The following is an 11,917-nucleotide window of genomic DNA, read 5'->3' as shown; positions in this document are numbered from 1 at the left end:
ACACAGTACTGCTGGCCTTTGCCGATAAAGGGCTTGGGGCTCCGCCTCAGTGGCTGCAGGCCCCAGGCAGTTAGGTCTGTGCTGAGAAAGGCGAGTCCGCTGTGCCGAGGAGGAGGAGGGAGGTCTGGGGGAGGGGAATGCCGAGAGATCAAAGGATCGTTTCTCACCTTCCCCAAACAAGTCCCTGGGTGACTCGAGACCAAGGTTTTCACCTCCTGCGATGTTCCCTGTTGTTTAGAAAGTCTCTCCGTTGTTTCCCTGGCTTCAGAAGTTCTTCCACTCATCAACTCAGAACTTTATCTCTTCCACAGCTCGGAAACTGTGTGTGCTAGTCGCCATCTTGGCTCTGCCCCCCTCCTTATGATTCTTTACTCCCATCTTTATTAACGTAATTTCATGCTGATCTTAATGTTAACATCTCTAGAGCTATGATCTATGCCCCAAACTCCACTTTCCACACTGTAATCTCCTAGCAATTTTTCCATAGAGATGACAGGTGCCCTATATTACAAACTCTCTCACCCAAACCAAACACACACATACACTCATATGCCCTGTGAGTAATTCCTTTTTTTTAATTTTTTTATTATTATTGTTATTTTAATTTTTTATTAATTACACTTTATTCATTCCTTTTTAATTTTTAATTAAATGTGCCTCCGACTTAACTGCATCGCATAAATGTGTTTCCTCACTTACGTCTCAGTTCAGTGATAGTTACTTGTTTGATAAAAGTTACCAGCTGCCATAGAGAGAATAATCCAAGGTAGGGAAATTACTAGGCATTAAATTTAATTTTGAATTACCTGATTTTTTATTAATTATAGTTTATTCACTTTGTATCCCAGCTGTAGCTCCCGCCCTCGTCTCCTTCCATGCCTTCCCAATCCCATCCTTCCTCCCTCATCTCCTCCCATGCCCCTCTCCAAGTCCACTAATAGGAGAGGTCCTCCCCTTCTATCTGATCCTAGACTATCAGGTCTCATCAAGACTGGCTGCATTGTCTTCCTCTGTGGCCTCTAAGGCTGCCCTCTCCAGGGGCAGGTGATCAAAGAACCAGCCACTGAATTCTTGTCAGAGACAGTCCCTGTTCCCCTTACTAGGGAACTCACTTAGAGACTGAGCTGCCATGGGCTACATCTGTGCAGGGGTTCTAGGTTATCTCCATGTATGGTCCTTGGTTGGAATATCAGTCTCAGAAAAGACCCCTGTGCCCAGAGTTTTTGGTTCTATTGCTCTCCTTGTGGAGCTTCTGTCCCCTCCAGTTCTTTCTATCTCCCCCTTCTTTCATAAGATTCCCTGAATTCTGCCCAATGTTTGGCAATGTGTGAATTGCCTGCTTTTTTAACAACCAATTTTCTTGTGCAACAGCAATATCAATTTAAACCAACATTAACTGTGGGTGTAATTATGGCTAAGATTCCATGCTCAGTTCCTTCCTGATCAATAAATTTACCCAGATCATTTTGGCTCCTGTCACTGTTTCCCGACATGCATTAGGTGCCTAAGAATAGAACTTCTGTGTCATAGTCGAATGGCATGCATCTAGTAAAATGCCATTTGGCAAACATTTCATTAGCTTTGTATTCCCGTGATGGATAATAGCTAGTCACTCCACACTTGTGTGCATGGGACAAAACTGACTGTTTTACAGTGTGGTTGGTTCTGAAGAAAGAACAAAACAACCTTGTTCAGATGTTATAGACAACTATGCCAAAATGTCCTGTCAATCCAAGCCCAAGAGGCATAGCTCACTCTGAGCTGAGTTTCTTCATTCTAGGCAATAGATCAGAGACTTCCTCTGGTTTGGTCAGATGTCTTTCCTTTGTTTGTTTGTTTGTTTGTTTGTTTGTTTGTTTGTTTGGGTTTGTTTGCATGTGTGTGTGTGTGTGTGTGTGTGTGTGTGTGTGTGTGAGACAGTGTGCATCAGAGTTGATGCTTAACTTTCCTTAATTGTTTCTACATCAAAACTGGTTTATCCATTCTGATTCTGGAGTTAATCTCTCCTGGTACCTCTAAGAACTAACTCTCTCTCCTAAGATAATTTCTGAGGCCTTGGCTTCTAAGGTGGGAGTCAGTTGTAAGCTTCATATTTATATACTACTGTAGGCCTCCTTACCCACTGTTGTGGAAAGCTACCGCCAGGCATGACAAGCAATGACCATCTTGAAATCACAGTATACCATACTTACCTGCAAGACCTCTTTATAAGATCAAGCCCGTTAAAATTTCCTTGTGCAAAGAGTCAGGAGAAGGCCACTGGGACCTCACAGGAGATTAAGACTGAACTCTCCAGACCTAAGGTGCATGTAATTCTGTCCAGTTGCATGTGGACAAGCTTCAAGTTCAGGGAGGCCAACAGACATCATCTAAACACTACTTTAGATTTAGTCGTCTAGGAAACTTGGAATGAGGCGAAGCACTCAGGCAAGTTAACATATATAAAGACACATTGAGAACAGCTAACCCTAGAAGATATCTCTGCATCCTGTTTTCATTGTGCATATGAGGTAATTGTCAATGTTCCAGTTATTAAATAGAAACGTTTATTTTAAAAAACACAACACAAAGTGATATATAAATTTGGCTGTGACTCTCTGCATCTGCTTAGACTCCCTGCTGGTTGGAGTCTTTTAGGGGACATCTGTGGTAGGCTCCAGTCCTGTTTCCTCTCTTCCACCGCTTGCAGTGTCTTCCCTGTTTTTCCTTTTTGAATGAGAATTAAGCATTTTCCCTAGGATCCCCTTTGTCCTAGCTTCTTTAGGTCTGTAGGTTTTAATATGTTTATCCTATATGATATGTCTAGCATCCACCTATAAGTGGTAAATACCATGCATGTCTCTCATGCATGGTTACCTCACTCAGAATGATCTTTTCTAGTTCCCACCATTTAACTGCAAATTTCATGATTTCCTTGTTTGTAATTGCTGAATAATATTCCATTGTGTAAATGTATACTATTTCTGTATCCATTCTTTATCTGAGGGACATCTAAGTTGTTTCCAGATTCTGGCTGTTACGAATAAAGCTGTTATGAACACAGCTGAGCAAATGTCCTTGTTGTATGGCTGAACATCCTTTGGATAAATGCCCAGGAGTGGCAGGCAGGATATAAAAGGACCCAGAGGGGACATGAACCACACGAGGAGACCAACAAAGCCAAAATAAAAATATATATATAATTAATTATTTTAAAAGGAGGAGGGCCCAGGGGTGTACTGCAAAGACTGATGCATCGACCAAACCCCATACATACATAGGACCTACACCACCTGCTCAGATGTAGCCTATAGACAACTCAGTCTCCATGTGAGCTCCCTTGGTAAGAGGAGAAAAGACAGTCTCTGACATGAACTCTGTTGCATGCTCCTTGATCACATCTCCCTGGTGGGGTGAGCTAGTCAGCCCACAGAGGATGACGATGCAGGCAGTCCTGATGGGACCTGATAGGTTAGAGTTAGACAGTAGGGGAGAACTTCATCTATCAGTGGACTAGGGGAGAAGGATAGGGAAGGAAGAGGGAGGGAGGGTGGAACCGGGAGTAGATGTGGGAGGGAGCTACAACTGGGATACAAAATGAATAACTGTAAATAACAATAATAAAATAAAAACCGAAATAGTGAGATATAAGGTTATCTCACTGAATCTTGGACCAACACTAGAGGGCATGCTAACGTAAAGCTACAGCCCATAGAGTCCATAGACTATAGCATCTGTTATGCTCATCCACCTGCTGCTCTAGAAAAAGTAAAAGTTGAAGTCCCCCCTCTGCAAACTCTTCTTGACACCCTAGTCCTGAACGTTTAGATGAGAGAAATTTCAGTCTGACCCTCACTAATGAGGAGTATGTTTTATGCCTCAGGTTGGTGAATCTAAGATTATAAAGCCATGATCGTCCTTCACAATAGCAGCCTCCAGAAAGCCACTTTCTTCCTAACAGGCTTTCAAGGTCTGGAAGAGCTCCATGGCTGGATCTCCATTCCCTTCTGCTCCATCTACTTGACAGTTATTTGGGGGAACCTCACCATTCTCCATGTCATCCGAACGGATGCCACCCTCCATGAACCCATGTACTATTTCCTGGCCATGCTGGCCGTCACAGACTTGGGCCTTTGCCTCTCCACGCTGCCCACTGTGCTGGGCATCTTCTGGTTTGATGCCAGGGAGATCAGCATCCCTGCCTGCTTTACTCAGCTCTTCTTCATCCACACCTTGTCCTTAGTGGAGTCATCGGTTCTGCTGTCTATGTCCTTTGACCGCTATGTGGCAATTTGCAACCCACTGCGGTATTCTACGATCCTGACACCCAGAAGAATCGTGAAGATGGGGCTGGGCTCGGCGCTGAGAAGCGCGCTCCTCATTCTCCCACTGCCATTCCTACTTAAACGTTTCCGCTACTGCCGCTCGCACGTGCTAGCCCACGCCTACTGCCTGCATCTGGAGATCATGAAACTAGCCTGCTCCAGCATCATTGTCAATCACATCTACGGGCTCTTTGTTGTGGCCTGCACGGTGGGTGTGGACTCCCTGCTCATCTTCCTCTCCTACAGCCTTATCCTTCACGCTGTGCTGGGCAAAGCCTCCCGTCAGGAGCGCCTTCGCGCCCTCAATACCTGTATCTCCCACATCTGTGCCGTGCTGCTCTTCTACATCCCCATGATTGGTTTGTCCCTTGTGCATCGCTTCGGGGAGCACCTTCCCCGCATGGTGCACCTTCTGATGTCTTATGTGTATCTGTTGGTACCACCTCTCATGAACCCCATTGTCTACAGCATCAAGACCAAGCAAATACGCCAGCGTATCATCAAAAAGTTTGAGTTTGTAAAGTCACCTAGGTGTTTTGAGTAGAAATAGGGTAACTTGCAGGGTAAGTTTGGCCATATAGGCCATCATTGCTCCAGCTCTGCGGTGGGAAAATATTATGCTCTCACTTATTAAGAACAATAAAAATAGTTAGTGTGCAACTGAGAGTCTGTGTGACCTTGAGGGAGTTACCTGCCTCTCTAGATCTTAAGTTTTCACAATCGAAAGAACATAAAATAAATATAATACCTTCCTTTCCTATGGGAATGTAGCAAAGATCAAATGAGAATATTCATGGAAATATCTAGCACTGTGTCTGACAATAAGTCTCAATGCATACCAATGTTTATAATTTGAGAAAATCCAAATTAGCATACATGTTTCCTCTTTTAATCCTTTCTTGGCTATGGAATTTAATTAATGGTTCTTCTTAAATTTACATTTTTACATATTTTACTGTCTCCTTATGATGATAAATTTTATTCATTTGTACGTGTTTGTATCCATACCCACAGTGATGACCAATCATTAGGATACTTCTTATACATACACATACAGGTACATGCACGCATGCACCAAATTAAGCAAGAGTACAGATACCCTCAAATCTTGAGGAAAGATAACAAGTTAAATCAGTGTAAGATCTGTTCACGGGTGATCTTCAGATGAGGTCCTGGAAACAAGGGCTTATCCCTCACGGTAAGTAAATACTCAAGCAACTTGACTTCTACCTTTAGCCAGTGAAAGTACAACAAAGATGAGCAGTTGAAAATAAACATTTTTGTTCTCTGGAAGATATGTCTATCCTCCGAATCTAGCCAAATCAGTGATACTCTCTCTTTACCTCTCTCTCTCTCAAACATACGTGCACACTACTGTTCTTCTTAGCCTCTGTTACTTGTGTCCCTGTTGTCCGGTTTGTGTGAAATAGTTTGTCTATTATCATGTTTGTCCAAACACATAAGCACCAACTATGACACTTCATATTCTGACACAGGACAAATTTTCATCTCCTAGTACTTCAGTTAAAGTCATGAGAACCAAAACGGTTTGGTTAACTTTCTCTTTCTGTCTAGTGGTATTAGTATAATTCTGGGTATAAAAAAAAAAGAAGCTGTTATGAGATAAACAGAAAGATGTCACATTTTACTATGAGGAGAAAGGAGAGAAAACTAGCAATTCTACAAGGTTCACTGCATTTAAAACGGGATCAGTTTTGAGTTTAAGTTTCTCCACGTTCAGAAGGCAACAAAAGAGAAAACTATGAGAGTAATCAAATCATGTTTACATGGTAAACACAGGCACAGGCAGCAGCAAAGACAAAGGTAGAGCTAAGCACTTAAAATATCTAGATTCCTGTGAATACACAGCCTGATGGATTCCACCCAACTGCCTTCTGCTCAATCCGCATGTAATTACTGCAAATGCCTGATGAATGAGTTTTTCTTTATCTGTGCTACCTGGTTCTTCACTTTTCATAATGACCTAAGACCATCAAGTGATCACTTCCCACCATTTGAGACATACTCCATGCTCATTGTTGCCAGAATTCCAGAGATAAGGCTGCTTAGAGTCCAAAGCTTATGTTGTCCTCCCTAATATAAAGTAATCCCTTTCTTACAAGAAAACACCCTTCTCTCTGCCTACACCAAATTCACATGAACGTAGGCAACTCTGAAACTCTCAGTTCCAGTAAAGTCCCTGTAACTTGGGCTGCATGCTTGGAATGTATGCCATCCTCATTCTCACCTCCTGCATTCTTGCTCAGAGTGTCCTGCATGACATATGAAGTCCCGCTGACTTCATGCACACGTGTTTCGTATATTTACCTTATTTCTCCTCTTCTTCTTTTTAATAGCTCTGGAGATGGGACCCGTCTATGTGCATGCTGTGCATGCCCTCTGGCCACGATCTTTATATCTAACCCTCTGCAAATATGTCATCGATATTGTCTGGGTTCATCATCTCTCTCAGGTCTACAAGACACAATCTAGCAAAAAGCATCTTTTGTCTCTTAGAATCTTTCTATCCCTTTCTTCCACACTGTTCTCTGAGCCTTAGATAGGAGGGTTGTTTGGGGGAATATGAACGGTGTTACCAGACTAACCAGTATGGAGCTAGAATGAGGTCCAAACCCTGAAAAATCTCAATCTTGAGACCAGTAAAAGTAAGAATGGCTCCCTCCCTGTTCTGTGCCTGCATGCCCTGGCCACACAGGGCATGTGGCCCCCACCCTCACAATTCTCAAGGTAATCAGGAAGAAGCATAGCACCTGGAATTCCTCTCCATGCAAATGAAGCATTCCCAGCACCTCAGCTGCAGCCAATAATGTTCACTCCCTGAACTCCCCTACCCACCTCCCCAAGATTTATATAGCCCTTATTTCATCCAAGAAAGTGCTGCCACATCACTGGAAAAGCTTTGTTGCTGTATCCCCAGGAGAGCTGTGACACTCAAAGGGCTGTAAAAGAGCTGAGATGCTAAAAGATCTGTATCAGAGAAGGCTTTCTCTCTCTGGGCCTTCACCACTGGACTGAGATCCTGCAAACCCACCTGCCTGGCTGACCTTCATTCCTTTGTGTCCTGCACCTGAATGCATCAGTGCCTGGATTCCCTACAGAGGAGATGCAGACCCCAGGTTCCAGATTGACAGGTTGAATTAGCAGATGGGGCTAGACATTTCAGTCATTTGTTCTCTACGTTTTGAGTAGTTATAGTTCTTTGTAGTAGCCTCCAACTGCTTCAAAAGCAGTTCAACGGATGCTCTTTTGATGAGAAGTGGGAGCTGTACTTATATGTAAGTAGAAAGATAGATAATTAGAATCCAGTTAGAAACTATACATTTATTTAGGAAAATGGCAGTAGTAGGCTCTCCTCTAGGGTCTATGACCTCCCCAGGCATGGGTAGTTGGCTCAGTTTACAGTACCCAGTGCCAGGCATGAGCACTTAACAGACATTTGGTGCATTTAGATAGCTGTTGTTTAGCTCCAAGATGTTAGAGTCGCTATTGCACCATTGAGAGTCTCTTCCTGGGTGGTCATTATTATGGTTTATAGGGACTTTACCACTTGACATGACTATTGATTATTTTTCTGTTGACAACTTGTATAGCATCTTCTCGTTCATAAAAAGGTAGTCCTCAAGGAAGTCTTCCAGTTCAGGGCAAGTGCAGTTTCCCCAAGACCTTTGTCCAGCATTTGTGGAGTCTCAGCAATAGGGACTTACCAACCATGAGAAATGGCAATAGCCCGTGTAGTTCCGTGTGCCTTAGACCCCTCTGACCAACAACTGAATGGAGCTTTCCTTTTCTGGCACTGGGTATTTGTTAGTTCATGACTCTTGAGTGAAACATTATCTCCACGTGTGGAATAACTCCATTTTATGTGAATAATATAGTTGTAAATAAGCTTATAAAATGTTTACCCCTTTCCAAACATCCTTAATGTTTTTATCATTCCTGCCTGACTCCTCTTCTGTGTTACCCTTTACCCTTCTCCGGTTAAGTCTCTCTCCTACTCTTCCTCTTTATAGCAACCCTGTCCTTTATAGATATCCCATGTGCATACCTATCCTTAGCACACACCCATTACCATATTCCATGTATCCAAGTTGCAGTGCGCCCTTTCATGCATAAAGTATTATCAGCAACACCTACGTTGCTTTGCTGGAAATGTGGAGAATGTGCAAAACTTTCTCAACATCCTAGAGGGTCAGGTCCAAGTGTCTGGCACACACTGAGATGCTCACATCATAAGAACCCTCCATTCACTGCTCACTTTTCTTTCCCTTCCAAAGTCTGAGAAAATGAGGCCCAAGAACCCAGTATCAGTGGGAAGTTGATTAAAGGCAATTGAAGTTGTCTCAGTAGCAGCTCAGTTACTTAAAATCAGAGATTTCCATATGCAGCCTCAAGTCTCTAAGTTCATGGCCCCTAGTTTCAGCTGCTTCTTCCTTGGTGGGAGGTCTGCAGCCTCTGGACCAAACATTGGTACGTGATGAGTCAGTCCAGTAGATATGTGGTTAGTGTTTGGTTGCATCACTAAGAAGAGACCATGGAAAACTCACCTTGGGGTTTGGAGAGGCAGAAAACAGGGGTTTGACCACAAAAAGCATGCAAGGATGTCTGCTGAAGATGATAGCTGCTGTAGCCAGGTCTTCATAACTGTGAAATCCCATTTATGATCTCAAACGCTAGCTCAGAAAGCAGATAACACTCCGTCCTCTCCCTTAGTTTCTGCTCAAGAAGTTGCCTTCTCTCTTGTAACAGTAAAGACACTTACGGCCTCCTGAAAGAAAAATCTTTTCTGTGACATGAAATGATTACTCGTTGAGCAGACACAGAGTAGCAATGATAGAAGCCTTTCAAGTTGCTAAATTTCATCAGAAAGAAATCTCTAACCTTAACTATAGCAACAATTTTAGAAATAATCAAGCAATGAAACCCCCCCCCACCTTAGATGAAAAATGCACACTCTGACAACGGTCCCATGAGATTCTAATTTGCCTTACTAAGGTCCCAGTCCCCACTGAACACCAAGCTAAAAGACATTCATTCTAAAGTTAATGTATCTTGACCTTTTTATTTTATTTCTATTCCCCCATTCCAACTTACCTCTATCATGTTTGCTTATTTCTATTCAGTGCTACGCATTTACAATGACAGGAACATTTTTAATTGCAAATAGATTCTTCTCTCCTACAGTACGTTCCAACAAGGTTCCCTTCCCCCACTCCTACCCCACACTTCCTTTCTCTACAGACCCACCCCCTCTCCATTTTCAGCAAGAACAGTTTCTAACTCCAAAGAGTATCTGACTTCAGCTTGCAACAAATAAAAGGTAGGAATGGAAAACTTATGATATTTGTATGGGGTTTTTTTTTTGTTTGTTTTGTTCTTTTATTTGTCCTCAACCCATTCTGAGCTGCTGCACAGCTACCGGAATATGTTCTCTGATATATTTTTCAGTTTTTATTATGTACATTTTTGATCTGGGGATTTAAGTTTTAATTTGAGCTCTATTGCTGGGCAGATATGTGATATAGGAGTTGATATGATCATTAACACGTTATATACATGTATGTGCTTTTCAAAAAAATGAATGGCTTAAAAATTCTGAGTGAGGAAAACCCAAAACTAAAAAATTAGAAACAAGCAATATATATTTTTGGAGATAAAATGAAGCAGAATGAAAAAGAAGTAAATATAATCCCTGATGAACAACTAGTATTTGTCCAGAACCATCTACAAATAATCACAACACAATTTTAGAAAGCTTTGCAAGAAAGTGTTACTGCCTTGAATTGCAAAAGTAGGAAAAGAAGCTTCAGGACTTTTATCCAATCCATCTCCTCCTTTCTTGGCCACATCTTCCTCCCATCTTCTTGATTTCTTTTCATCATAGTCCATTTGAATCTAATCAATGCTCTTTGTACACGTGCTTATAGAGACATCTGTTGGAGCATGAGCTGCCTAACAGGGGCCACTTTCATGAAAAGCATCAACTCAATCTGCCTCAACAGGCTTCAACTAACAAAGCTTCAGGAACTGAAGGGTTATTGTCCCTGACAAGTAAGTTTATGCTGCTGTTTTTCTAAGTTAACTTTAATGTATAATGTGAACTAATTGTGTAGTAGCAAAGTCTGGAGAACATAGCACAGTGGCTCCAAACTGATAACTTCAGCATCAGTTTGTTAGATTTGATAAAGATGCAGTATTTTTAAAGGTCTAGCAGGTCTTCTGTTTTATGCTAACTACTGATGTCTGTCACTAAATTATCATTTATGTGACAGAAAAGTATTACAGCTATTCAGAACCAAGAAAAGATGATGCCACATTCCATGTTTTCTTTTTTAATTTTATTTTACTTATGTATTTATTTATTGCAATTTATTCACTTTGTATCCGCACTGCAGCCCCCTCCCTCATCTCCCCCCAGTCCCACCCATCCTCCCTCTTCTCCTTTCCCTAGTCCACTGAAAGGGAAGGACCTCCTCCCCTTCTGTCTGACCTTAGCTTATCAGGTCTCATTAAGGCTACCTGCATTGTCTTCTTCAGTGGCCTGGCAAAGCTGCACTCCCCCACAGGGGGAGGTGATCAAAAAGCCTGCCACTGAGTTCATGTCAGAAACAGTCCCTGTGCCCCTTATTAGAGAATCCACTTGGAAACTGAGAGCCAATGGGCTTCCGTTGAACAAGGGGTCTAGATCCTCTCCATGCATGGTCCTTGGTTGGAGTATGGGTCCCTGCAGGTTCCCCTGGACCTAGGTATTTTGGCTCTGTTGATCTCCTTGTGGAGATCCTTATTTCTCAGGTCTTTCTATCTCCCTCTTCTTCCCTAAGGTTTCTGGCACTCTGACCGAAGTTTGGCTATGAATCTCAGTATCTCCTTTGATACCCTGGTGGGTAGAGTCTTTCAGATGTCCTCTGTGGAAGGCTCCTGTCCTGTTCCTTGTCTTCTCCTACTTCTGATGTCTATCCTTTTTGCCCTTCTGAATGAGGATTAAGCATCTTCCTTAGGGTCCTCCTTGTTGTTTAGCGTCTTTAAGAAGCTACATTCCAGTTTTAACTTTCAATCATGAACTCAAAGAAATAGGATTGCTTCACCTCAAGAGCCAAGACCAACTAGTCTAAGAATATAGCAATAGTTCATAGGTTCGAGAAGTAAAAATCCATGGGTTAAAAAGGCCAGTCTGAAAACCAGAGCAGAGTGAAAGGGGAAAGGAACTTCATCAACAATATAACTTCTCTACTTCAGCTCTTAGAAGTTGTACAGGTTCATAAAAAGCCCTTTTACTACTGTGTCTTTGCTACTCACTGAAACTGTGAGACTGCAAAATATTATTTTCAAAAAGACATTAATTAAAAGAGCAATGTGGTTCATGCCCATAATTTCAGAACTGCAGAGGTGAGGCAAAATTATGAATTAGTCAAAGTCATCATCAGCTATGTAGAAAGTTTGAGGCTAGCCTGGCACACATGAGACCCTGTTTCAATAAAAAGAGGAAATCAGAAAAAAAAAAAAAGACTAAAATAATCTCTAATTTTTTGAGGGAACTATACAGGTCCCATGGGCAACCCATGTCTTTTGTAACTAGATCAGTTCATAAATTTGCT

The 11,917-nt window shown here is 42.1% G+C and overlaps 1 protein-coding gene across 1 annotated transcript; it reads left to right on the top strand.

Moving 5' to 3' along the window:
• Positions 1-3,888: 3,888 nt before the first annotated feature.
• LOC129688725 (olfactory receptor 51G1) lies at positions 3,889-4,848 on the top strand. The gene has a single exon (XM_055623689.1). The coding sequence runs from the start codon at positions 3,889-3,891 to the stop codon at positions 4,846-4,848; it is 960 nt and encodes a 319-aa protein (XP_055479664.1).
• Positions 4,849-11,917: the final 7,069 nt, after the last annotated feature.

Source organism: Psammomys obesus, unplaced genomic scaffold (genome assembly GCF_907164565.1).
Source record: "Psammomys obesus unplaced genomic scaffold, mPsaObe1.curated_primary_1811, whole genome shotgun sequence".
Lineage (NCBI taxonomy): Eukaryota > Metazoa > Chordata > Mammalia > Rodentia > Muridae > Psammomys > Psammomys obesus.
The sequence above is the reverse complement of the archived record's forward strand: the minus strand, read 5'-3'. Positions and strand labels throughout refer to the sequence as shown.